This window comes from Cebus imitator, unplaced genomic scaffold, assembly GCF_001604975.1.
Source record: "Cebus imitator isolate Cc_AM_T3 unplaced genomic scaffold, Cebus_imitator-1.0 Scaffold96, whole genome shotgun sequence".
Lineage (NCBI taxonomy): Eukaryota > Metazoa > Chordata > Mammalia > Primates > Cebidae > Cebus > Cebus imitator.
In genome coordinates this window covers 3,141,414-3,168,872 of record NW_016107411.1, presented here as the reverse complement: position 1 = coordinate 3,168,872, position 27,459 = coordinate 3,141,414, and the positions used below count along the sequence as shown (strand labels likewise).

General features: G+C 54.2%; 1 protein-coding gene across 1 annotated transcript in view; it reads right to left on the bottom strand.

The window, feature by feature from the left end:
- The window catches only part of LRP1 (LDL receptor related protein 1), an 86,200-nt gene that overhangs the window by 34,860 nt on the left and 23,881 nt on the right, over positions 1-27,459 (bottom strand). The window contains exons 7-27 of the mRNA XM_017536168.2: positions 25,349-25,511; positions 25,019-25,241; positions 23,444-23,633; positions 22,810-22,953; positions 20,808-21,044; positions 19,446-19,626; positions 18,334-18,556; positions 16,898-17,099; positions 16,405-16,530; positions 12,901-13,041; positions 12,626-12,751; positions 11,764-11,880; positions 11,294-11,374; positions 9,491-9,658; positions 5,496-5,678; positions 4,868-5,068; positions 2,923-3,168; positions 2,522-2,719; positions 1,394-1,598; positions 1,049-1,213; positions 196-440 (exon numbers count right to left, since the gene is read on the bottom strand). Coding sequence (XP_017391657.1) covers positions 196-440; positions 1,049-1,213; positions 1,394-1,598; positions 2,522-2,719; positions 2,923-3,168; positions 4,868-5,068; positions 5,496-5,678; positions 9,491-9,658; positions 11,294-11,374; positions 11,764-11,880; positions 12,626-12,751; positions 12,901-13,041; positions 16,405-16,530; positions 16,898-17,099; positions 18,334-18,556; positions 19,446-19,626; positions 20,808-21,044; positions 22,810-22,953; positions 23,444-23,633; positions 25,019-25,241; positions 25,349-25,511 — 3,765 coding nt within the window. The remainder of the gene's footprint in view (positions 1-195; positions 441-1,048; positions 1,214-1,393; positions 1,599-2,521; positions 2,720-2,922; positions 3,169-4,867; positions 5,069-5,495; positions 5,679-9,490; positions 9,659-11,293; positions 11,375-11,763; positions 11,881-12,625; positions 12,752-12,900; positions 13,042-16,404; positions 16,531-16,897; positions 17,100-18,333; positions 18,557-19,445; positions 19,627-20,807; positions 21,045-22,809; positions 22,954-23,443; positions 23,634-25,018; positions 25,242-25,348; positions 25,512-27,459) is intronic.

Here is a 27,459-nt window from a genome sequence, read left to right as displayed (position 1 = left end):
CCTCGCCCATTCTCCTCCCCTTGTTCCAGCACCCCTGCTGCTAGACCCTCCTCTGTGAACAGCCGGCCTGCCCCTGCCATCCCAGCAGACTCTCTCCTGTTCTCACTGCCCTCTCCTCTCCTCTCCTAAGAGCTTCTAGAGCTTCTAAAGAGGCTGCTGGCTCCCTCTGGCTGCTGGAGGCCCCGGGCCCCTTACCCATGGGCTGCCGGGATGGGTGGTACACCTGCAGGTCAAAGGGCTGTGTGTTGGTTCTCTGCACCACGGTGACATTGTGGCCGGTCCACTTGTTGGCCTTAGCCAGCGTGTTTGTTCGCCAGTCAGTCCAGTATACCTCCCCCCCGTACAGCGTCACTGCAAATGGGTGCGACAGGAACTCGTGTCCCCGAAGCACCTCCATGTGGCCGGAGCCGTCATAACGGGCTGAGTAAATGGCATCTGACCTGAGAGCATGACAGAGCAGAATGAGGATGCCAGCCGGGATCTCAGCCCTCAGCACTCTGCCCAGGTGCCCACCCTCTGTGTCCTGGCCATAGTCCTCCCAGCGAAGAGCACAAGACCATTCCCTGCCCTAAGCTCTGCGGGCCAGGGAAGACAGACAAAAGGACCAGGGTGTGAGAACCCAACAGGTCCCGGGTTCAGCTCTCAGGCCCCGATTCCCAAGCCCCAAGGGAATCTTTCGGTCACTTCTCCCCAGGGCTGCCGTTGGCACTCAGGGCTTTGATGAAAGTCAGAAAAAGGCAACCTCCCTGGGCAGAGCAGTTAGAAAGCAGTTCCCCTCCCTCTGGGCAGACACAGCCCTAGCAGAGGAGACAGAGTAGAGAGACGGCACAGCGTGAATAACCACAGCTGACGGCCTTGCTTCCTCCTCCACCCGCCCCTCCCCTCAGCACAGCCTCCCCACTCCCCTCCGTCCTTCTCCTATGCCCAGTCCTTTGCCATTGTTCCTGGTTCCCGTGGGGCTTCTCACCACCCTCGTCACCGCAGGTCCCTCCCCACCCTGTCCCGGTGCCACAGACTTGGGCCTCCCCAGGGCGTAAAGGGCGCTGACCTGGCGTCAATCCAAAGAATGCGCTTCTCCAGGTAGTCCACGGTGAGCCCGTTGGGCCAGCCCCCAGAGCCTGTCTCCCGGTGCACGGTACGGCGCCCAGCCCCACTCATGGAGGCTGCCTCGATGCGGGGCAGGCTGGCATCCCAGTCTGTCCAAAACAGGATCCTGGGGAGTGGGGAGGGTCAGGAGGGCTACAGTTGGGGCCCTCGAGGAGGGACTGTGGTGGGATCCTAGCTAGAGGGTGGGAGCAGGCGAATGGCACTGAGGAGCCAGGTGTCTCTGGCCAGGCTGAATGGGACTTTGGGGGGGCCATGGGACCAGGAGAGGTTGGGGCATGGTCCTCACCCATCCCGGGGATCCAGTGCAATCGCCCTTGGGTGCTCAATGTCACCGGCCAGCAGGGTGGTCCGCAGGGTCCCATCCAGTTTGGCCACCTCGATCTGGTCCAGGTTACTCTCTACCCAGTAGATGTTGCCTGCAATCCAGTCTACAGCCAGGCCTTCGGGTGTGGCCAGGCCGTACTGAATCACCACCTCAAAACTAGTCAGGGCTGGAGAATAGAGGGCAGTGAAAGGTTAGCATCTCCTGGAAAACTGTGCATGAATGTGTGAAATCCCAGGAGCCCTCAATGACCACCCTCAACCCTGGTACCTCTGCCAAAGTTTCTGATTTACCCACATTCAACAGTAGGACTCCTATTGTCTCCCCCGCATTTTTTTTTTTTTTGAAATAGGGTCTTGTTCTGTCACCAAGGCTAGAGTGCAGTGGCATGATCATGGCTCACTGCAGCCTCAACTGCCTGAGCTCAATTGACTGCCATAAAGATTTTCCATGCTAATACATTATGTGTGTGCCTCACTGTTTTAGACTATTGCACAATGTGAATATCATCACAGTTTACTTAGCCTCCCCTTGTTGACTGACATTTATAATGGTTTCAAGTTTTCCTTATTATAAATACAAACTTCTCTAGTAAAATGTGCCTCTTCCAAGTCTTTGCTCAGATGTCACCTTCTCAGGGGACCTTCCTTGACCACACAGCTGAAAGCAGCCTGTTTTGATCACTGCTACATGCCCACTGTCCCATGTGTACCGTTGGCACTGTCGAGTGTGACAAAGAAGTCTGGGGTGTGCCACACTGCGTGGGACAGAAGGCAGGGTTCAGGTACGCCTCTCCTAAGTGGCTTTTTCCTTTCAAGCCTGCAATTCTAGGATCTGGGGAGCAGAGCTCCAGGCCATTCCAAGGTAAGGCCGATCATTTTGTTAATTATCAGGCTGGCAGTTCTGCTGACGATAATTACAGGGCATCAGGCATGGAGACCCACAGCAAAATCTAACTCAATTAACAGAAGTGTGGGGGATGGGGGAGCTAAGCCTCTGCTTTGGGGCCACTTGGATGGGACCCGTGGCCCCTAGCGTCTAAGTGCTGCGCCTGCATCTGAGAGCATCTCCCCCGCAGCCATGGGTAGTCACCTCCGTTGTCCAGCAGCTTCCCTCGGTAGATCTTGTCCTCCACCACGTCGGTCCAGTAGAGGGCGCTCTGGCTGAGGTGGAAGTCCAGGGCGATGGTGTTGCGCAGGCCGGGCACCAGGACACTGTAGTCCCCTTTGTGAAGGTCGATGCGCCGGATCTCATGGCGGTTGGAGAAGATGATGAACGGTTTGAAGGGGTCTGGGGCGGGAGGGATGTGACAGGGTCAGGAGGGGGCTAGCTGCCTGTGTGCCACCCTGTCCGGGCGCAGGCAGGTCTCTGCTGGTCCAGGCACTGGGGGCTCAGGTGGATAACTCAGCCTGTGGCACCTGGCACCAAGCCCAGCCTGCTGCAGCTCCGGGGCCTGCCCCGGCCTGCCCCACCACACCTCACCGTTGTCTCACCCAGGCTGCGGCAGCTCTCGCCGTCAGGCTCCAGGACCCAGCCCTCGTAACAGGAGCACTTCACGCTGAACTTGTTCTGGTCGCACTTCTGGCTGCATTTGAGATGCTTGGCACAGTAGCTCTGGATCTGGCAGGTGTGGTTGTTGGGCCCCAGCTCCATGCCCAGAGGGCAGGAACACACAATGCCTTCGCCAGGTGCCACCGAGCAGTTGTGGCTGCAGCCACCGTTATTTAGAGAGCACTGGTCTGGGGGAGGGGCAGGCAGGGAACAGACCCAGGGTCAGAAGCTGAGAGGAGGCAGAAGCACGGCCCTGCTGGGTCCCAAGTCCTGGGCAGCCTGGACCAAGTCCTCGTGCCCTGCCCATAGTCCCCTTCATCTCCATTACTGCTGAGCCTCAGCCCAGGACTTCCTGGGCTCCCTCAGGACCAGGGTTGGGACCCCTGCACCCACCAGCTGGCACCACGCCTGCCCTTCCCACAGGGAGCACCCCTCAATATTTCTGTCTGGTCTTGATATGTCCCTCCCTTCTTGGGCCAAGGGTGGGGGCCACAGCATTTTGCCTCCCTGGGAGGGACCCTGGGAGGTCCTTAGGTCCAGTTCCCTCATGCTGAGCTCTACTGATTTGGAGGGGCTTTGGGTGGAGTGCTGCAGGGCCTATCCTGCCCTGGGTCCTCTGGCACAGCCTGGAACCTGCCAGCCTGACTGATGGCCTGTTGGCAGTTCTCCCAGCCAGTCCCTGTGGCCTTATCTTCCACTCCTCCATCCCAAGGAACTGGGGGTTCTGCCTGGCTAAGAGGACCAGATAAGGCTGCTCTGCTCCTTGTCCCCTAGTCATACCACATGCTTCTCCCTGACTCCTAGACTCCCCAGTCTCATTTCTTTTGGTCTTGAATGGGCACCCTCCTCCCCTTGCCTTGTTTTTGTTTGTTTGTTTGTTTGTTTGAGACAGGATCTTGCTCTGTTACCCAGGCTGGAGTGCAGTGGCAGGATCTCGGCTCACTGCAACCTCTGCCTCTACCTCCAGGGTTCAAGCAATTCTCGTGCCTCTGCCTCCTGAATAGCTGGGATTACAGACATGTACCACCACACCTGACTAATTTTTGTATTTTTTGTAGAGACAGGGTTTCGCCACGTTGGCCAGGCTGGTCTTGAATTCCTGAGCTCAGGTGATCTGCCTGCCTCAGCCTCCCACAGTGCTGGGATGACAGGTGAGCCACTGCACCTGCCCCCGTGCCTTCTCACTCACCGTAGTTCTGTCTGTCCTTGGGAACCCCATGCAATCCCCACAACCTCCAGGAAGCCTGCCCTGACCATCAGCCCTCAACCCTGGTGCCTTCGTCCATAAGACCACTCTGCACCTCTCTGTGGTTTGCACATGGGCAAGAGGTCCGTGTCTCCACAGCAGTTTAGGAGCTGCGGACCTTAGCCCAGGTCTGGGGAACCACTGTGGAACCCCTCTGTGCCTCAGTGCTCTCATCTGTAAAATGGAGAGGACAGAGCACCTGGCCCCTAGGGATGCCTTCTGCCTAAACTGCTCTTGGTGGGTGGGGGAGCCACGGGAGGGATAGCAGGGGGTGGGGGGATTTGGGAGGGATAACATTAGGATAAATACCTAATGTAAGTGACGGGGGGATGGATGCAGCAAACCACCATGGCATGTGTATACTGTAACAATCCTGCACGATCTGCACAGGTACCCAAGAACTTAAAGTATAATAAAAATAAAAATAAAAAAATAAACTGCTCCAATGGCATGGCTCACCCAGCACAGCGCCATGGGGAGCACTGGGTCCACACAAGCTGCTGGTGACCCCTCTGGGTGCTGCTTGCCTGCTGGGCCGCCAGAGCTGCTCTCTCCTAGACTCAGGAGTGTGGCCCCAAGACCGGCCCCGGCCCCGACTCCTACCCAGCCACCCTCCCCGCCCTCCCCGGGCCAGGCCTCACCACAGAGCTCGCCCTCATCCGAGCCATCGCCGCAGTCATCGTTGCCGTCGCACAGCTTGTCAGGGGGCAGGCAGACCGAGGTGTTGTTGGCACAGGGGTGCGAGGGTGGCCTGCAGGCCAGGGACTCGCAGTTCTCCTCGTCCGAGTTATCTTCGCAGTCGTTGTCGCCATCGCACACCCACGCTTTGCTGATGCACCGAGCTGAGGGGCAGGTGCATGATGAGGGGCCAGGCCCGGGAACTGGGGCTCTCCCTGCCCTTCCTTCCAGACCCCGTGGGCTTCACTAATAGGGTCAGCACTGTAACGCTGTGGGGTCCACGAGGAACACTGAGGCCTGTTTTGGTCAAATTCACATAGGCAACAAAGAAGGCAGGAATCTGCCACCAGAGGTGATGGTTCAACTCCAGCAAGGGTTTCGGCTTCTCGGGTCCTCCACGCAGGCCCTGCCCTTCGTGCCTGCCCCACCCCTGATCTACAAGCTTCCTCTGGACTCTCTTTTGCCTTGTACCATCCCCAGCCTCGATCCACACAGCACAGTGCCATCCCCCTTGCCGCTACTCTGCTCTCAACACGGTCTCCTCCTGCCCACACTGTGCCCTTCCAGGTGCCCTCCAGCCCTCCTCTTCACCTGAGTCCTTGCAGCCAAACTTGACACTGGGGTCGCAGACATGGGTCACTCCCTCACAGCTCTTCTCGTCGCTGGAGTCCATGCAGTCAGTGTCCCCATCACAGCGCCACCGCAGGGGGATGCACAGTCCATCCAGCCGGCACTGGAACTCATCCGTGTGGCAGCCGCCAGGGGGCCTCGTGGCTGCAGAGGGACAGTGGAGGGCCTCAGGAGGGAAGGGTTGCCCAGGTCAGCCCTCCCCAGCTCTGCACCCGCCACCCCGATATGCCCAGCCTGGGGCTATGAGTGGAGGCAGACCTGGAGCGTCCACCAAGCCTGCTGACACTCTTTGGAAGCACAAACTCAATAGCAGAGTCAGGTGCCGTCATAGCTCCAGGAACCCGCGATCATCTCATCGAATCCCCGCCTTGACACAGGAGATCTCAACTGGGAAAGCAATTTGCTAGGCCATAGCTCAGATGCCTCCCACTTTACCCTCTATTTCATTCATTCATTCATGCCACAGACATTTACTGAGTGCCTCCTGTGTGCCAGGCACTGTCCCAGGGCCAGCAGTGAACCAAAGTCCTTACTCTCACAGAGCTTAGGTTCTAATGAGGAAAGAGACAACACATAACCCATAAATCTAGACTCTAATTCCAGGTATTGATAAAGTTACGAAGACAAAGCCAGGTAAAGGCCAGAGAGGGATGGGAGTGATCGGTCAGGTAAGACGGTCAGGGAAGGCCTCGGGGCAGAAGGCATCGGAGCAGGGGCCTGTATGAAGTAAGAGCGAGCCAAGGATCCCTGGAGGCACACTCCAGGCAGAGGGAAGAGCCATTGCAAAGTCTCTGAGATAGGACGATGCTGGCACTTCAGAAAACATCGGGGCAGCCACACAGCTGGAGTAGAGTGCAGGGGGAGGGGAGGGCAGGAATGCAGGTCAGAGGGGTAGGGAGGGGCCCTGCAGCCATGCGGAGGGGCTTGACATTTGTTCTCAGGGTGCAGGGAGCCAGTACAGGCTCGAGGGCAGGGCTGGGGCATGATCTGACTTACGTTGTCAGAATCACTCTGGCTGCTGTGCTGAGATGACTCAGGAGGCCAGGAGAGGAGCAGGAGCACCGCCCGGCCGAGCCCCACACTCACACTGCCATAGACAGCCCGCTCCTCCACCCTCCCTGCCCTGGTCCCGGCAGATGCTCTCATCTCATGCTAGGACTTTCAGCAGCAGTCTCTGAGCTGATTTTCCCTTCTTGGCACCCCCGAACCTCTTCTCCATTTAATCTCCCTCCAGGGCTGTGTTCTGAAATCACCTCCTACATCACAGCACCTTCCAAATTTGAAATCCTTCAAAGGTTCCCAGTGCCTCCCAAATCAAGCCTCTGACTGATTTTCACCTGCTATCATCATCTTCCCCCTTTGAGGACAGCCTCATTCCCCACTGTCCCTGCACAAGGCTTTTCCTCGGTCTGAATGGCCCCATCTGGCCCCACTGTCACCCTACGGAAATGTTCAGTTTCACCCTCTAAGTCTTGATGACTGCGTTCTCCAGACCATGCCATCCCCACTGGAAGACTCCCTTCTGGCCATTCCCACAATCTAAACCCACCTCCTCCTGGATAGTCCCAGACCATCCCGGCTTAATACCACAGTGAACTACTCCTATTAGTGACACCTTGTTCTCCCACGCCAAGCCTTGCATACCTCAGCTCATTTCATACAGGAGGATGCCCAAGCTCAGAGGAAGCAACTTGCCCAAGTTTGCCCAGATTATCTGGGAGGGGAGGAAGCTCTTCTCACCACACCACACAGCTTCCAGAGGCTCATTCTCAGAACCTCAAGGGATATCACCTGTGTCCCTCACCCTCCCCTTCACAGAGATGGCCCTGGAGACGCAGTTACTATTTCCTGAGCTTTCTGTGGCCTTCTCTGTCCTCCCTCTCAGGGCGGGGATCATGGTGGACATTCAACACTGTCCAGTCTTCTCCTACAGGGTGGCAATGTGCTCTAACTCAAGGCAGAAGCTGTAATCTGGTGGTCCATGGCAGATGAGGCCTGCAGGAAGAGTATGGCCTGTAGCTTTTCTTAAAACTTCGTTTTTTTTCTTTTGAGAAAATGTCTTATTCTGTTGCCCAGGCTGGAGTGCAGTGGCACGATCACAGCTCACTGCAGCCTCAACCTTCTGGCTCAAGTGATCCTCCCACCTCAGTCTTCTGAGTAGCCGGGACAACAGGCACGTGCCACCATGCCCAGCTAACTTTGTTTATTTTCTGTAGAAACAGAGGTCTCACTATGCTACCCAGGCTTGTCTTGATCTCCTGGAAAGTGATCCTTCTTCCTCGGCCTCCCAAAGTGCTGGGATTACAGGTATGAGTCACCGAACCCAGCCCTTTTTTTTTCTTTTTTTTCCAATGTGGGGTTTTGCTATGTTGACCAGATTGGTCTTGAAGCCATAACCCATAAATCTAACAAGACATAACCCATAAATCTAACAAGACATAACACAAAAATCTAACAAGACGTAATCCAGAAATCTAGACTCTAATTCCAGGTATTGACAAAGTTATGGAGACAAAGCTAGGTAAAGGCCAGAGAGGAATGGGGGGCGATCGGTCAGGTAAGATGGTCAGGGAAGGCCTCTGGGCAGAAGGCATCGGAGCAGGGGCCTGCATGAAGTAAGAGCGAGCCAAGGATCCCTGGAGGCACAGTCCAGGCAGAGGGAACAGCCACTGCAAAGTCTCCGAGACAGGATGATGCTGGCACTCCAGAAAACACCTGGGCAGCCACACAGCTGGAGTAGAGTGCAGGGGGAGGGGAGGTGATCCTCCCACCTCAGCCTCCCAAAGTCCTGGGATCACAGGCATGGGCCACCACGCCTGGCCTGCACCCAGCCTTTTAAAACTTCTAAAATCAACTGCCAGTTGCTATGGCTTGAATTGTGTTTCCTAAAAAGACCTAAGTCCTAACCCATAACACCTGTGAATATGACTTTATTTGACAGTCCTTTGTCTTTGCAGATGGTCAGCTTAAGATGAGGTCATAAGGGTGGATCCTAATCGAGTATGTCAGGTGTCCTCATAGAAAGGAGAAATGGGGATCTGGTGACAGGCATGCCCATGGGGAAGACTCCGTGTGAAGACGAAGGCAGAGATCGGGTCAAGCTTCGACAAGCCAAGCAGCTGCAAAGATTGCCCGCAAACCACAGAGGCTAGGGAGAGGCTCGGGACAGATTCTCCCGCACAGCCTCAGAAAGAACACACCCTGCTGACAGTTGGGTCTGGAACTTCCAGCCTCCAGAACTGTGAGACGAGAGCGACTAATGTTGTGGTATTAAAAATTTGGTAGTTTTCACATAAAAATCTGCACATCTGATTTCTCCTGAAGCCAAGGCAACTCTGAGTTTACATTCCTCCGTGGTAATAATAGGCCAGAGCTAGGAAGCCAGCATCCTTGAGAGGGCCCGTCCCTCCAGGAAACGAGGCCCCCACTGCCCCTGGGGCTGGGCCCGAGAGGCTGGGGCACTGTGGAGCCAGCCTCTCCCTCCTCGTCTCCTTGTGCTCATTCATCCCTGCCCAAAGCATCCTTTCCTCAAGCTACTATTTACCAAACATAGGCCCTGTGCTGAGCGCTCTTCGTGCATGATCTCACTAAACCCCCACATCAACACTGTCATGTTGGTGCTATTATTACCCCACTTCGCAGACGAAACTCAGAGGCCCACGGAAATTAAGTAACTTGCTCAAGGCCACTCAGATAATAAACTGCAGAGCTGGAGCTCAAACCCAAGGCCGCCAACTGCAAAGCGCCTGATCTTAACAGTGTGTGGCAATGATTTGTCGGCAACCTCCCCCTCCCATAGGACTGGGAGCTCCTGAAGGACAAGAGCCATGCCTAAGATACCTCTGGCTCCCAGATAGTGGCTGACGCACAGAGGGTTGGAGAGACAGACGGATGGGCTGGGTGTCTGATGCAGGGGGCTGGACCTCATACCCGCCCCTCGGGCCCCCGGTGCCCACCCTGGTTGGTGCAGTTGGCGTGTGTCTCATCACTGTAGTCTCCGCAGTCATTGTCCCCGTCGCAGGTCCAGTGCTCAGGGATGCAGCGCCCGCTGTTACACTTGAACTGGGTGCTAGAGCAGGAATGGCTGCAGCCAGCTTCGTCACTGTTGTCCCCACAGTCATTGTCTGCAGGGAGGGAAGAAGGGGAGAGGCAAAGAGGGAGTTGGTGGAGCAGCCTTCTCTGTGATCCCAGCTTGGGCCCCCAGCCAAGATCCCACCCTCGGCCCACCCCAACCCCCACACTGGGAAAATAACAAACAGAAAAGACACAGAAACTGCATAGACTGCAGCATGCACCATGGCCCATGTGGTGGGACAGAGGGAGGAGTGGCTGGGACGGGGAGGAGGGGGAGGCTCCCGGAGGGCCCCTTGATGAAGCTCAGAAAGGCTGAAAGTAGGGGAGAGGAAACGTTCCTTTCCCCTTTCTGGCAGGTGTGGGAACAGGTCTGCTTGCTTTTGGGGGAAAGGCAGGGGTTTCTCCAGTTTTGGAGGGAGAGAGGTAGGTGGGGTGCAGATAAGGCCTCTCTAATGGGGTGGGACGGGCTTTACAGGCCTACCCTGAGCCTGGCACTGCTGGGTACTGTGCTCTGGCTGCCTGTCTCACAGGCGCCCTGCCTGTGGCTGGCAAGGGTGGGAGCCACTTGTGGACTGAGCTTGCTGAGGCTGGCTCAAGGAAGCTCCTGCTTTCTTGGCCTTGGGTGGGGGCTGCTTGTCTTGACCCTCATATTTACGGGACACGTGGTGGAGACTGCAGCTTGGGTGATGTCCTGCCTCTTTCCAGCTGGATTTGCTTCTCTCTCCTCCCCTACACTTTGGCCTTCTTGTCGCCCTCTCTCTGTCATCTCCTTTCCTCTGAGGCTCCCTGTACCCTCTCCGCTTCTTTCCCGCCCACTGTTTGCTTCCTCCCTCTGCTTTCTGCTCTCCCTCCTCTCTGTTGCTTTTTCTTCAGATCATAGCAGCTCTGGAGTGGGAGCCTGGGGAAGCTGTGGGGGGGCTGGGGTCAGCTGGGGTCCGGGTGATGGTGCATGTGCTTCTATGCACTGACCGGCAGGCTCAGGACAGGTCTTTTCGTCAGAGCCGTCCCCACAATCCTTCTCTGAAACACAGAAACCGCCGGGGCAACCATTGGCACGCGAGACACGGCAAACGTGAGGGGCAACGTGGTCCTGACCCAACACAGCCGCTCACACGTCAGCTGGGACAGGAGCCACTGGGGCAGCACGTCACAACACAACACAGATACAACAGAGCCTGAGACGCCACACACAGCGGTCACCTGCCCGCACATTTACAAGCACAATCACCCGGGTGGCTCAAGGCTGACATCACCTCGTCCATGGCTCACTGCGAGGTGGGCTCCCGAGCCTGAAGCCCAGAGCCCGAGGGGTGCACCAAGGACTCCAAGAGATGGGGGTTTGCAGGGAGAAAGGAGTCAGGCACCAATTTCTCCTTGCTCTGCCTCTCTGGCCCATCTCACTGGTCTCTCCCTGGCCCCCGAGCCCTGCCAGAGGGTGGGCAGCTCAGGCCCTGCCTGGGGTAGGAATGGCACTAAAAGGCAATGAGTTGGGTCTCCCCTCAGTCCATCGCGGCTCCCCACTGGCATTTCTGACTTCTCCTCTTTTCTCCCAGGCAACCCAGCAGGGATTCAGTGTCCTGGAGGGAGGCCCCACTGGATTCTGAAACCCTTTGTCTTCCCTGCAGGACCTGGCTGTGGCCTCGAGCTGTCTTAGGAATCGGCAGTTGAAGGGAGCAAGCTCCTACCATTGTCACATCGCCAGTTGATGTTGATACATCTGCCGTTGTTGCAGGTAAACTGAGTCAGAGGGAAGCAGGTGGGATAGGCTGTGAGGGAGAAAGAGTAGCTGAGTAGGGCCTTCAAGATGACACAGCATCACAGCCCTGAGCAGGTGAGTGCAGAGGCCCTCCCATAACCAGCAGCCTTTAGCTCAGTCAGGCAGGGTGGGGAAGGCCCCATAGCAGTGCCCTGGCTGGAAATTCCACTCACTCACCCCATGAATCAGCAGACACAGGACCTGTGCCGACTGCTTTTCCTGCATGAGTTTGCTGAGACACAATCATCCCCATTTTGCAAAACTCACAGAGACCACCGAGATTAACTTGCTCAAGGCCACCCAGGTGCTGAGCTGCAGGTGTCTCCCGCACCCCCACCCAGCATGCTCTCAGGATGCCCCTCCCCCAGGCCCGCCTGGTCCCTCTGCCGTCCATCTTACCACAGGAGGCGGACTCGTCAGAGCGGTCCCCACAGTCGTCATCCAGATCACATGTCCAGGAGATGGGGATGCAGCGGCCACTGGCACAGGAGAACTGGTTGGGGGGGCAGGTGCGTGCTGGGGGGCAGGAATGGGCGTGAGCACTTGTTATCCCGACCCTCTCTTCACTGCCTCTTCTTCCCTATTATTCTCTGCCTTTGGAGTCCGTTATTGCCAAGGTTCCAAAACCATTTCTCTCAGAGAATTCAAAACCATCTCTGTGGTCTCCCTGGGTGCCTTACCCTGTCTCTCAAGGGGTCCCTGGTATCTCCCCAGGAGGAGATCTGCCCTGCCTTGCTCCTCCTCTCCAGTCTGGAGCTGTGCTCCCCCCCTGCAAGCTCAGCCCTCTCAGCTTCCCAGGCCGGGAAGGGGATAGCATATCCCCCTCCTGCTCAGAGCTCCATCCCCTCTGCCCTAAGTTCTTTTCTTCCTTTCATTTTATTTTTAGAGACATTTCTTGCTCTGTTGTCTAGGCTGGAGTGCAGTGACACAACCATAGCTCACTGCAGCCTCAACCACCCAGGCTCACTTTAGAGCCCACCTTAGCCTCTCAAGTAGGTGGGACTAGAGGTGCACGCCACCACGCCCGACTGATCTTTTATTTTTTATAGAGATGGGGTCTCACTATGTTGGTCAGGCTGATCTGGAGCTCCTGGGCTCAAGTGATTCTCCCACCTCAGCCTCCCAAAGTGCTGAGGTGACAGGCATGAGCCACCGAACCTGGTCCCTGAGTTCTTTTCTTTCTTTCCCAGGCCTGGCCCTCTCGTCTCCCCTGCGTCCTTGACCGAGGGGAGCCTAGTGTGCTCTGAGCCCCATTCCACACCTGAACAAGTGGCGTTGGACTCGTCTTCACTGTTCCCACAGTCATTGTCCCCGTCGCAGAGCCAGCGGTTGGGGATGCACCGGTTGTTCTCACACTTGAATCGGTCTGAGGGGCAGGTGTGCTGATCTGGGGAGGGAATGCGTCAGGGGTCAGCGAGAGGGTGGGCCCCTCCCCCAGCTTCCCACCTGCCCCAGGACAGGCACTGCCAGAGCCGAGCTGCCCAGGAGGCCTGCCGTCCAACGGGCGGGGCGGGGCGGGGCGGGGCGGTGACTCACGGCAGAGGGCTGGTGCCTCGTCACTGTTGTCGAGGCAGTCGTTGTCTCCATCACACTTCCAGCGCTCCTGGATGCACCGGCTGTTGGCACAGGCAAACTCGCCCGGCTGGCACTGGGGTGGAGGCACGTAGGACGGGTTCGCTGTGGGCACCACAGGAGCGTGAGGGGGAGAGTCAGACCCAGGTTGTGGGACAGGTGCTAAGCCCTCTGTACCATTTTTGTTTGTTTTACTATTTCTTAATAATACAGAGTAATTCTTTTTAGTACATAATTCTTTATGAATAAATTATCTGGATGGAAACTGCAATTCTTTCCCAAGCAACAACAGTGATGTTTACTCTACTTAATACATGCTGTACTTCAGTGTGGCCTGATAATCAGATGGGGTCCAATGGAGCCCACAGCCCCTATACCTCTGTCCCTACTGAACAGGCTCTCCCTGTTCCTTCCCTGCCGTCTCCATGAACCGCCCCGGAGGTCATCTCCAGAATCCCCAGGGCCCTGCCCCAGTCCCTGGACTTTTTCTTTCACAGTTTCATTAACCCCACCAGCAAGAATGAAGACAGGCACCGGAATGACACAGGCTCTACCCCTTCTGCCCCCAGCACGTCCGCCTTACCACCAGTATCTGTCTCGGCCCATTAGAAGCTAAATCACTACTTCCTTTGTCTGTGCTTTGGTAACCTCCACAAGCTCAGGCTCCTGTGTCAGCCTGGCCTCCAGACCTCACAGCCCTGCACTTGCCTAGTTTGACCCATCTCCCAATCTCTGAAACTTCCCATGGCCCCAGGGTGGCAATTTCCCCTCCTGTATTCCATGGACCGTGGGCCTGGAGGTATGCGTCCTCCTTGCTCCTCACTGCTGGTCCCTGGACTGTTCTTCCCCTTATACCATGCTTCTATGCTAATCTCTGCTTCTGGAAGGCTCCCAGGCCATGCCATCCGTAAAGATTTTTAGCTCCTGGCTCACTGGCACTTTCTCCAAAATCACTTCTCCTTCAATTCTTGGTGACTCCAACTTCCGTGTGGATGATCCTCCCATTGCCTTGGCCTCCCAAGCCGTTCCTTAACCCCCTATGCCAATGCCCTCACCTGACCCCAGCCACTCCCTCTCAGCTGCACACTATGGCTGCACCTATTTTCACTTCCGGGATTCTGTCATAAGGAAACCATCCAGAATATGGGCAAGCATGATGATGTGAGAAATAGCAGAGGCAGGATTGAAAAACAGGCTCTGGGTCAAACTTCCTGGGTTTAAATCCTGCTCTAACTTTGGTCCTCCGTTTCTTCATCTGTAAAATGGGGATAATAAAACCACCTTTCCCACCAGGATGTTTTTAGGAGTAAACAAATTACTGCAAGGGAAACACCTACAACAGTGCTGAGCACATAGTCCATGCTCAGCAAACGTGGGCTGTGATTATATCAAAAAACTGGAAACAACCTAGACATCCAACAGTAGAGAAACAGTTAAGTAAATTAAATGAAATTTACCAAATGAAATATATTTTAGCCATTAAAAATGCTGCTTCCAGGCTGGGTTGGTGGCTCACACCTGTAATCCCAGCACTTTGGGAAGCTGAGGTGGGCAGATCACCTGAGGTCGGGAGTTCGAGACCAGCCTGACCAACATAGAGAAACCCTGTCTCTACTAAAAATACAAAAATAGCTGGGCATGGTGGTGCATGCCTGTAATCGCAGCTACTCAGGAGGCTGAGGCAGGAGAATCACTTGAACCTGGGAGGCAGAGGTTGCAGTGAGCCGAGATCATGCCATCACACTCCAGCCTGGGCAAAAAGAGTGAAACGCCGCTCAAAAAAAAAAAAAAAAAAAAAAAAAAGAAAAGCACAAAAAAAAAAAAAAAAAAAAAAAAAAGCTGCTTCCATACTCATTACATGCTGTCAAGTGAAAAACAACAGAGAACAGTATGTGCAGCAGGACTCCATTTATGTGAAAGTAAGTCATAGGGCAATGTCTGGGAGGTTGTTTCCCCAAACGGTCACAGTGGTTATCTACAGGTGGTGGAATTTGGGGTGATTTGGGCTTTCTACTTTACATTTTTCTATACTGTTTACTTATTTCATTTTTTTGTTTTGTTTTTTGAGACGATGTCTTGTTCTGTTGCCCACGCTGGAGTGCAGTGGTGCCATCTCGGCCCACTGCAAAGTCTGCCTCCAGGTTCAAGTGATTCTCCTGCCTCAGCCTCCCTGAGTAGCTGGGACTACAGGCGCATGCCACCATGCCTGGATAATTTTTGTATTTTTAGTAGAGATGGGATTTCACCATGTTGGCCAGGATGGTCTCGAACTCCCAACCTCAAGTAATTCGCCCGTCTCGGCCTCCCAAAGTGCTGGGATTACAAGAGCGAGCCACTGTGCCCAGTCTTATTTATTTGGTTTTACAATAAGAACAACCTACTTGTTTAACACCTGCCTATGAGTGAGAACATGCGGTGTTTGATTTTCTGTTCTTGTGGGGTCTGTTGGGGGGAAATAGGGGAGGGACAGCGGGGGGTGTGGAGTTGGGGAGAGACAGTATGGGGATAAATGCCAGGTATAGGTGAAGGGGAGGAAGGCAGCAAATCACACCATGTATGTACCTACGCAACAATCTTGCATGTTCTTCACATGTACCCCAAAACTTAAAATGCAATAAAAAAAAGAACAACCTACTTTTATAAAAAACAAGGGTTGTTAAAATCATGCAATAACACAGAAAATTCTGTGACACTTGAACCAAAAAGGACAGAAGACAATTACAGCTATATAAAAGACAATACAACCCCCCCCCCGCCCCAAGGAAAATAGAATGTTCACTTTATCACAATGCTATCAATACAGTGGTGCTCACTGGTGGGACTTGGGCTTTTTTCTCCTCTCTAATTTCCAACATATATATTATATATTTTTTTTACCTTAATTTTTTTTTTTGAGACAGCGTCTCCCTCTGTCACCCAAGCTGGAGCGCAGTGGCACTGCAACCTTCACTTCCCAGCTTCAAGTGATTCTTTTGCCCCGGCCTCCCGAGTAGCTAGGATTACAGGTGCCTGCCACCATGCTCGGCTAAGTTTTTTTATTTTTAGTAGAGATGGGGTTTTGCCTTGTTGGCCAGGCTGGTCTCAAATTCCCTCAAGTGATCTGCCCAGCTTAGCCTCCCAAAGTGATTTCCAATATTTGAAACTACTATTATTTTACTTTAGTAATGGGGAAACATTTAAAAGAAGTAAAGGATAATTTCCTCCTTCCATCCATAGCTGTTCATTCTTCACTCAGTTTCCCCTAATCATCATCTCCTCGAAAGTCCCTCCCAGCCCCTCGTCTTCCCTAAACTCCCTTTAAGCCCCCAGAGCCTTTGCTCCCCTCCTCCCTTGCTTCCTGTTGGCCCCCTGAGAGTCCCTCATTGCCTCCTTCATCTCTGACTGGGACCCTGAAGCCTCCCCTGCCCTCTCTGCGGCGTCCTCCTGCTGGGGTCTCCTTCCCTCTCCCACCAGCCAGGCCCCTCATACCCAAGCAAGTGACGCCGTCTGCGTCTAACACCTGGTCCTCCGCGCAGGCGCACTGGCGGCTCCCAGGGGTGGCCAAGCACAGGCTGCTGCAGCCGCCATTGTTCACCCGGCATTTGTTGGTGCCAACTGTGCGGAGGGGCCGTGGGGAACGGGAAGGGGAGGAGGAGGACAGGGAATTGGTTGTAGCAAAGTCAGGAGAGGCCAGAGAGGGGATGGGGAGGAGACACATTAAGATAAGGGGACAGAAAGAGGAAATACGGAGAGGAAGAAGATCATGTTGAAGAACAGGAGACACAGACATGGGGCAGGAAGGGAAATGAGGAACAGAGAATCAGACTGGTTTGAGGGACTTCTCTTCTCAGGAGCCTCAAAAGTAAGAGCCTAGGATCCCTGGGAAGTGCCTTCAACCCCAGGGGAGTCTCAAATACCTGCTTAGGTCCCACCCCCACTTCTAGGTCCCACGCTGCCCCCAGCCCCAGCCCCAAGGGGGTACCTTGCTGCTGCTGTGCATCATACATTCGGATCTCAAAGATGGGAGGCCGCTCGCTGCGCAGAAGGGTCACAGTGGGGGGTGCACCTCCTATGCCCCGTTCCAAGCGGTAGACACTGCCACTCCGATACTCAGTCCAGAAGAGGTAGTTGCCATGGTGACACAGGCCAAAGGCGTGGTTCAGCTCAGGACCTTCATACACAATCTAGGGACAGAGAGGATGTTACTAAGGAGTTGGAAGAAAATTGAGGAAGGCCCGTGAGATCACTGTTTTGTATATTCATTTGTCTAGGTCCTGGCATGGGTCTGGTTTTGTTTCCCCTGTAAGCCTGGGAGCCCCTGAGGGTGATAGCTTTGCACACAGTAGGATGGTAGATCCTGAAGCCAGCAGATGATCAAGTGATCCAGCAAGGATGCTGATGGAGAGGTTGTCCATATGGCTCTCTCTTGGGCTTATTCATATTCATTCATAGTACCCCAACACACACACACACACGCGCACACACACATGCACATGCAGACACTTTCACATGCTCACACACATGCAAACTCGCTCACGCACACGCACACTCGCTCATGCGTGATGAACGCGCGCGCGCGCACAGACACACAACTGAGCAGAGGGTCAGTATTCATCCATTCATCCAACATTTACCAGGATCTATTAGGGGCTGAGCTGTAGTAGGTACTAAGAGGTGAATACAACACGGTCTCTGCCCTTGAGCTGCTCACGGTCTCATGCAGGGCACACATGGGTGATCCAGTGTGGAGAGGAATCTGGAGGTGACATCCTAGAGGAGGTGGCCCCTGAGAAGTTTGCCAGGGGAAGAGGAGTTGGGGTGAACATTCCATGCAGAATGAACTGCATGAGTAATGGCACAGAGGGCAGATGCTCTGTGACGTGTGCTGGGAGGAACAAGCTGTCTAGTGCTGCTTGTTCCAAGAGTGTTGGGATGCGGGCAGTGGGGAGAAAAAAAACTAGAGAGGGAGTCGGGCCATATCATGAAGGGCCTTATACACTAGAACACGTACACAACTCATGAGGCACATGACAACCCAAACAACCAAGTGTACAGAAATGCCACCCCTCGGCCCTCACACTTGCAGAGAGTGCAGACACACACCAAGGCATGCTGTGAATCTATGCATACACGAGGAGGTGCACACGATGTGTATGCAGAGACCAGCACATGGGCAGTCAACTTCACAGACAACACAGATAGACACAAAGAGACACAAATGGAAGCAATCCTCAAACAAATAACACAACATATAAGATATGCAGGCATACAGATGTACACATCTATAGATAAACATACATGAGGCACACAGGCCTGGACACGCACAGATGCCCACATACTCACACAGAACCTCATCCACACGCAAGCGTGGTCTAGCAACACACACGGACGCCCACACACAGGCACATGCCTGCCCACCTTCCGGTCTGTGCCATTGAACAGTATTGTCTCGATGCGGTCATAGAAGGCATCTACCCAGTAGAGGCGTCCAGCTGGGATGTCCAGGCTTAGCCCATTGGGCCAAAGCACTGTCTTGGAGGTGACAAAGATGTCTCGGTGTGAGCCGTCCATCCAGGCCCTCTCTAGCCGCCCTCGCCGACTGTCCTTGGGGTCCTCTTCCCAGTCTGTCCAGTACATCCATCTGTGGGCAGCGACTGGTCAGCACCATGTGGGCCTCCCTTGCCATCAACAGCCTCACCCATGATCCCAATCCAAGACTGCTGTCCCAGAGCTCCTCACAGGAGTCTTCCTGTCCTGCTCATCCCTGGACCACACATTTCATTCATTCACTCCGTTCAACAAGTATTTGTTGAGTGCCTGTAAGTTGGGCACAGTTTTGGCGTTCAGGAATACAGTGGAGACCAAGGCAGTCAACTCCTGCTCCCATGGAGCTCCCATCCCACAAGAAACAAGTCAATCGAGGTTACATGGAGAGCAACAAAGGCCAAAAGGGAAATAAAGCAGGGTGATGGGGTGGAGAGTGACCAGGCTGTAGGTGGGGTGAGTGTCAGGAGAGTGATGGAGAAGGCCACCCTGAGGAGGCGGCATGAGTGAGACTTGATGTAGCAAAGGAGCCAGTCCTACAAATATCTGGGAGTTCCAGGCTGAGGAACTCCAAGAGCAAAAGCCCTGTGGCAGGAGAAGCTGGGGTGCTTGCCGGAGGAACAGACAGCAGGCAGTGGGGACAGAACTTCAAGTGTGGGAAGCGAGATGCGGATGGGTCAAACAAGAGCCAGGCAGACGCTGTGGGGCTGTGCAGGCCTGACAAGGAACGTGGGCCTCATTCTCAGGGTAAGGGGAGCTGGTAGAACGCTGAGCTGGGAGTGACAGGATCAGATTTCTTTCTGTGTTTAAGGAATCACTCCCATTTCCTTGAAGACAGGGACGCCTTCTCCCCTTGCAGCCTCCCATTCCTGCTAAAGCGTCCCGCCTTGGCTGCCTTCCCCTGCTTCCCTGTCCATCTCATCTTCCAGTTCTCTGAGGCTCACACATTCCTGGCTCCGCCCACCCCAAGGCCTGGGAGGACTCACCCATTGAGTGGATCCACCACAATGGCCCTGGGGTGTGTCATTTTGCCCTCAATTAAAGTCTTGCGGGTCTGAGCAGCTTTCTCCAGCCTGGCCACGCTGATTGTCTTCTTGGGCCCATCATCCGTCCAGTACAGATTGTCCCCCATCCAGTCCACGGCCACACCCTCCACATTGTGAATGCCTGCGGGGGGAGAGGGGCTGGTGATGAACAGCTTCAAAGGAAGTTCAAAGCTGCCTGCCTCTGGCTTTCTAGGACTCAGGTACCTTTGAGCAGCCTGGGCTACATAGGGAGTGCAGGGACCCTCTGGGGCTCTAGACAGGCAGGTCGGGGCAGGGACAGGAGGCTGGAAGAGGAGTAGGGGAAGGCCCTGTGTGCTGCCATTTGTACTGGGGCCAGCCTCTCAAAACCACACATGGCAGACGGTAAACTACATGGCTGATGCGGGCTCTTGTGTAAGGGCGTCTGGCCTGTGCCTGGGTGGAGAGCTGAAGCAACAGACACATGGCTCTGGGTGCAAGTGTGACGTCACATTCTAGGCCTAAAAATACTGAACTAACAAAACTAATAAATTAGGAAGTGATCTTTCACTTAGCCAAGCACTTCACTCCAAGTGTCCTTTAGCGGTTTTCTTGGTATAGGGAACCCCAATCTTTTCCTGATGAGTTACTTTTGATTTTCCCAAAATCTTATGATATGATTGCTGACTGCTGATTTCAGAGCTGCAGTGGGGGATGGGGTGAGGGGCAAAGGTTGTAACTGGCACCCGCCAGACTGATGGGGAGGTGGCCTGATCCTGGGGCCCAAGTGCAGATTTGGGGCAGAACTCGTACAGCTCAGAATCCTTCACGCAGACATTAAAAAGACAATGCACTGTGAGCCTGCCCAAGCAGCTCAGACGGAAGACCCGTATGCAATTCACTAAACAATTTTCTTAGGACACGTTAGCATGTCACTTTTGGTGGCTGTAAGGTCAGCTGCACAGACCCTGTGTGTGCACACATATGTGGGTGTGTCCTGTTTTGATCTGGCAGGCCGTCTCCAATTCACAACCTCGGTTCTCTCCTGGCTGTGTGCTGCATACAGCTCCAGGGCTCTGAGCCAATGGCAAAGAGACCCTGAGTTTTCCCCAAGGGCTGGCAAGGACAGCCCATGCTGCCTAACCCATCCATCCTCCTGCCTCTTCGGCTTAGCCAAGAAGGGGGTCACACAGGGGTCAATCTGTCTATCCCCTCATCTCCATGCCAACCAGTGCAGCCAGCCGGTCAGCAGGGGACCGTCCATGCTGAGAGGGCACCGAGGAACAGATGCCTGGGCCCCCGCCTGCTTCCATCCATATGGGCCATGTCCCTAGGAGCCCGTACCGTCCTTTAGGATGGTCTCCCGCTCAGTGCCATCGATCTTCTGGCGACCAATGAGGTAGCTGGTGGTGTCAGCAAAGTAGATGAAGCCGGTCTCAGCGTGGAAGTCCAGGGCTCGGGGGTTCATGAGGTTTTCAATGGGGATCATGTGCTCATCCGGGACCTTGGCCCCCATATCCATGCCCCGGATGATGCCTGGCCGGCCCTTGCCATACACGAGGAACAGCTCATGCTCCGGCTCTAGGGCAGGCACAAGCCAGGGTACAGTCAGACACACACACGATCATCATCCCCACCCAGGGGCAGCAGCCAAGGGGCTGCAATGCTCTAGCTGTAATGGGTCAGGAGACAAGAGGGAGGTGAGGCTCTGGGTCGGATGGACTGACCACATACACGCTAACATGTGGGACACTGGGTCCTGGCCACAACACCCCCGGGGTCTGACCTCTGCACTAGGAAATGAGAGAAGAATAGCAGGTTTTCAGCTAAGTGCCCACTGATCAGCCATGAAATCAGTGGTATAAAAGGAGTACCTTGAAAATATGTTGGTGTCAGATCACTGCTTACCACTTCCTCTGCTACTATCCTAATGTAAACCACATCACTTCTTGCTCACTACGCTGAAAAAGTCTCCTGGCTACTTCCCTACTGCCCGTCCCCCACCCAGCAGCAGCGTGACTTTTAGACAACTGTGAATCCAATCAAGTCACTTCCATTCTCAAACATCACCGTGAGCTTCCCATCCCAGTTATAATAAAATCCAACCACTCCCTCCTTGTCTGCCCTCACACCACTCAGTCCCACTGGCCCTCGTGCTGTCCCTCTGGCCTGCCATGCTCACGTCGGCCTCAGGGCGTTTGCACTGTTGATTCCCTCTGCCAGACGTGCTCCTCCCTCAGGGAGCTACATGGCCTCTTCACTTCACAGAGAGCTTGGCTCAAACGCCACATCCTCAGAGAGGCCCTTGCTGTCCTCATTAACTCTATTCTCTGCCTTATTTATTTATTTTTTATTTTATTTATTTTTTTTTTGAGACGGAGTTCCACTCATGTTACCCAGGCTGGAGTGCAATGGCGCGATCTCGGCTCACCGCAACCTCTGCCTCCTGGGTTCAGGCAATTCTCCTGCCTCAGCCTCCTGAGTAGCTGGGATTACAGGCACGCACCACCATGCCCAGCTAATTTTTTGTATTTTTAGTAGAGACGGGGTTTCACCATGTTGACCAGGATGGTCTCGATCTCTTGACCTCGTGATCCACCCGCCTCGGCCTCCCAAAGTGCTGGGATTACAGGCTTGAGCCACCGCGCCCGGCTTATTTTTTATTTTTTGAGTTGAAGGCTCGCTCTGTCGCCCAGGCTGGAGTGCAGTGGCACCATCTCAGCTCACTGCCACCTCCGTCTCCAAGGTTCAAGCAATTCTCCTGCCTCAGGCTCCCAAGTAGCTGGGATTACACCACCACGCCCAGATAATTTTTGTATTTTCAGTAGAGACAGGGTTTCACCATGTTGGCCAGGCTGGTCTTGAACTCTTGACCTCAAGTGATCTGCCCGCCTTGGCCTCCCAAAGTGCTGGGATTACAGGCATGAGCCACCGCGCCTGGCTATTCTCTGCTTTATTTTCTTCATAACCACTTATTACCACCTAAAGTTACATTTATTTGTTTCCCCAACTAGACTATAAGCTCCATGAGGCCAGGGAAAACATCTATCTTGTTCACCGCTGAATCCTGATGGCCAGAACAGTGCCAAACATGTAGTGAGTGCTCACTGCTCACTAAAAAATTGCTGAATGAATCAGATTAGTTTTCTGCATAGCCGGTGTGGGGGAGTGAGAAAAGTACTTTTTTCGAATGTGGATTCAAGTCCCAACTCTGCCTTCACTAGCAGTTGGGACACTTCCTTCATCTCCCTGCATGTCAGACAGATGCAGTCGGGCTATGGGGGACACCTGAGGATACCCTCCTGCTGCCTCCCAGTGGGCACGCACCCCCTTCCCTGTCACTCACTCTTGCATGACTTCCCGTCACTGCCCAGGCTGAAGCCGGAGCGGCAGCGGCAGGTCCGAGCCTTGTGGCTGTTGGCCAGCAGGCAGATGTCAGAGCAGCCACCCGGCTTCCCATACTGGTCATTTTCACAGGCATGGCTTCTCACTGGGGGCAAGGTGAAGAGCTGTCAGGACCCCTCAGAGCCCCTGTGCCAGGCCTTGAGAAGGCTTCCTGAATCTGACCATACCCCCCTGTTGCTGTGGTCTTTGTGCCTGTTGTCCCATTTTAGGATTTGGAAGCCACAGGGGTGGAAATCCTCTGCCCCCCACAACCCAGGCTTCAGACTCTTGCTGGGATAGAGGGCTTCAGTAGTCAGGGGAGAGTCCCAGGGTTGCCTATGGCCAGGTGCTCCTGCTCCAGACTGGCAATGGGACTGGGAGGAACAGAGTGGGATCTGGAGGCTGAGTGGGTGGATGGGGGCTGGCAGGGGAAGCTGGGGGGCCAGGGCAGGTAGCCCGAGTGGATAGTCCTGACGTGAAAGAAGCCAGAGTCACCACAGGAGGGCCCATAGAGGCTCTGTGATCCCAAGGGCCCAGAGCCATTGGGATCAAATGGGGTAAAGCCAGCTTTGGAGGGGCCACAGAGCCCTGCTCACCTCGGGGCTGACGCCGCTGGTGGTAGATGTGGAGGGCACCGCCCTTGTCCACCCGGGTGACGACCTGGTACTCGGTGCTGTTAAAGCGGTTCACACGGATCACGCTCGTCTTCTGCTGGGCATTGGCATTGTCCGAGTTGGTGGCATAGAGATAGTTCTCAAACACTGTCAGGCCGTACAGGTGCTCGATCTGAGAAGGGAGGGCAAGAATGGGCAGCATGAGAGGACGGGGGGCTTCTTCCACTGCCCTGGAGATCCCCTCAGCTTCCTCCAAACTCCGTGACCTGCATTCCCCAATTCATCCTATAGTTTTTTATTTTTATTTATTTATTTGGAGACAGGACCTCACTTTGTCACCCAGGCTGGAGTGCAGTGGCATGATCACAGCTCACTGCAGCCTCCACCTCCTGGGCTTAAGTGATCTTCCTGCTTTAGCCTCTTGAGTAGTTGGGACTACAGGTGCATGCCACCACACCTGGCTAATTAAAAAAAATTTTTTTTTGTAGAGATGGGGTTTACCTATGTTGCTCAGACTGGTCTCGACCTCCGAGGCACACACAATTCTCCTGCCTCAGCCTCCCAAAGTGCTGGGGTTAGAGGTGTGGCTCTCGTGCCCGGCCCCAGTATTTTTTAACTCCATGTTTTACTCCTGTCTCCTCTGGCTGGACTAACCTGTTCTGAAGATGTTTGCTTGCCAAGATCCCACTCACCCTTTACAGAGCATGTCTTTGAAGAATTTCTGGAATCTTCTAACCAGAGATGTTTTCTTCCTCTACATGTTCTCTGTGACACTGCTATCCCGTGTCTAGCATGGTGATTTTGGACTTATCTCACCCACTCTACTCAGACCCCTTGAGGGCAGCAACCCTGCCCTTCACATAGTTAGGCACACGGTAGATGCTTTAATGATTTTAGACTGAATTAGAGTTGGGCTCTAAACTCTCTCCACAGAGGACATTCTTAGCCTGTTACGACAGCTAAGAGGACACACTTGTCCCAAGCAAGCCGTGTAACAGCCCTGACTACCCACATAGGTTATCTGCGGTGGCCAACTGTCCTAGTTTGCCTAAGACAAAGGTAAGGGTTTCCTGGCTTACCAGACTTTCAGGGCTAAAACTGGGACAGTCCTAGGCAAACTGGGCTGGTTGGTCACCCTAATTATCCCAGAATGGAGGTGCCATCTCCAAGCCAGCAAGGCTTCTAGACCAGGTTCCAGGGCTATCACTCGGCTTTGCAACCACAGGCAAATCACCTAAGCTCTTTGTTCGTGCTTTTTTCATCTGCTGAAAGGGAACTGAACCACCTCCCTGTTCATCAGCTAGGAGTTATCATAGGGGTCACATGAGAAAAAGGAAGTAAACAGAAGTGGTGTCTAAATGTTCCCATCACAGTGGAAGCCATGTCTTGACCTTTCTCTGAGGTATTCATGCCCACCCCATTAGAAAGAGGGCTGGGGCATCATGCCCTTTACCAGGAGACTCAGAGAACGGTTCCCCTGCAGAGGCTCCCCCCTCACCAGAAGGCCCTGGATCGTGGTTCCCCCACAAAAACCTCAGACAGTAGTAGCTCCCTCACCAGGATGCCCTGGATGATGGTCTGACGGCCCTTGCCCTCGTAGTCCACCACCTCGATGTAGTCCAGGTAGGCATCTGCCCAGTAGACGAGGCGGCTGACCAGGTCCAGTGTGATGCCGTGAGGAAACACAATCTTGCTGTCAACGAGCTTGGTGCGGTTCTGCCCATCCATGTCACAGCGTTCCACCTTTGGGATCTGCCCATAGTCAGTGAAAAACACCTTCCTGTGGGAAGATGCCTGTTAAATGGAGTCTGGACATTGGGCACCTCCTTCCCACTACAGCCTCAGCCTCCCACCTTCCAGGACCAGAACCCCGCCTGCCACTCTCACCCCATGGCAGGGTCCAGGGCAATGCCCTTGGGGTTGTAGAGTTCCAGGTCTAGCAATGTGACACATGTGTCCCCGTTTCTGTTGCAGACAAAGATCCTATCATCGATGTCATCCACAAAGTAGAAGTTGCCTGTCAGCCAGTCGATGGCCATCTGTTCCACGTCTGGAGAGTATGAATGAAAGAGCCATGGGGTGGGGTAGGCCCTCTCACAGAGATGCCCACCCTTTGCTAGTGAGAACCCACACCTGGAAGCCCACCTTCTCTGGACGCCCTCTCTCGAAATACCCCCATGCTGAGCTCAGGGTAGATATCCTGGAGGCCTTGCATAAATGCTGGCTGGCTGGCTGATTGAAAGGCTTCCCAATTCTAGTCCATCCTTTAACAGGGACCATCTTCTTGGGCCACCAAAAGGTAGAAAGCATAGGTCCACCAGCTCAGTCCAATATATGTGTATATACACATATTTATATATATATACACATACACATATATATATATATACACATACTTTTCATTTACTTTGCTTTTACTTGAGATAAGAGCACTCAAGCTACCAAAACATTACACATGTTTGCTTTTTGCTGGACTTTCATCTACTTTCTATGGTAAATCTAGTTATCTCATGCTAACCTGGAAGTGACTGGAGGCTGTACATATGGCACATATTTTTAAAATGGAAAATCAGGGTACACACTAATAAACCCTGTTTGAGAGGAAAGTATTTCAAAATATGAGCTCTACAGAGATGCAAAAGGGAAGGTCCATGGGAACAAAAGGTTAGGGACCAGTGACATGCGCCAAACTTCCTCTTCTCAGCCCCAGTCCCCTGTTCCTACAATGTCCTTATTGCTCAATGTCCTCATGTCCTGGGGAGGGTCAGAAGAGGTGGGGATTAAGTCATAGGGCTGGAGGAGAGACAGTCTACGAGGAGGGCCATCCAAGGACCCTGAGGGTAAACTGAGGCATGGCTCAGAAAGAGGTGGGGCTTAAAGAGGATGGGAGTCAGGGAAGAAGATGGAGCCCAGGTGCCTAGACTCAGTTTCAGGCACAGTTCTGGAGGAGATGGAAGAGGCTAAGAAGGGCCAAAGGAAAGAGAGGCAAGGCAAGGGTGGCCAGAAGTCAAGGAGGCAGGAAGGTTGGGGACAGGGACCCCCACTGGCCTCCTCTGGAGCCTCCTCTCCAGGACCACTGGCTTCTATCTACTCACTGCCCCCTTCAACCACCACCATCAGAGGTGGTGCCTCTTACAAAGTGAGAAAATCTTAAAGCAGTGACTTTCCGGGACCCCTGCCTGGAACTCCACCTTCACCAGTTTCCCCAGCGGGTAAAAAAAATCTTTGGGCTACCTGCTTTGGGGTTCATCCTCCATTACCCAAACTCAACCCAGTAGGGATTACTCTGCCCCCACAGCTACAGGTGTGAGACTTGCTGCTCTGCTGGACCCCTCCCTGATTCCCCCTCCTCCCCACAGGGATTCAGGGGCTGATCCCTAACAGTGCGGTGGGGGGGTCGGGTGGGAGCAAGGACAACAGGAACACAGCCCTTAAGGAACTTGGCTGGGCCCTGACACTGACTCAGAGTCACAGGACAGGAGGGGAAGGAGCCAACTGAGGGCTTCATCAAACTAGTTTCTTCAGGTCCTCTCTGCTAAACCCCATCCCGATGCCTGGAGAATGAGACCACAGGGATGAGGTATTGCCCCTGTAAGTATTCATGCATCCCCAAGCCCAGCCACTCTTTCCTCTGGGCCCCCAGTACTGTCCCATCTTCACAAGATTGGACAGAGGGGGAAGAGTAGTGTGGGGAGGCCCAGGCCTTGTAGGAAGAGGGCCCAGTGCAGGGGTAAGGCAACCAAATTCTTTGCCCCACACACTGTAACCACAGAGAAAACAGATTAAAATGAATGCCGCTGGGCTGTCTCCAAAGGAAATCGAAGTCCCAAAGCAGGGGACCTGCCTGCAGCCCCTGGCAGCCAGCAGGATGGCTGGAAGTCAAACAGGGCTGCATGCCCTTTACTTGGTGGGCACAGCAGGAGTCTGGGGGCTGCTGGCATGTATATGAACTTCATCAGTGAAAGCTGTTTTCCCAGCACCAGCTGGCGCAGCTACGG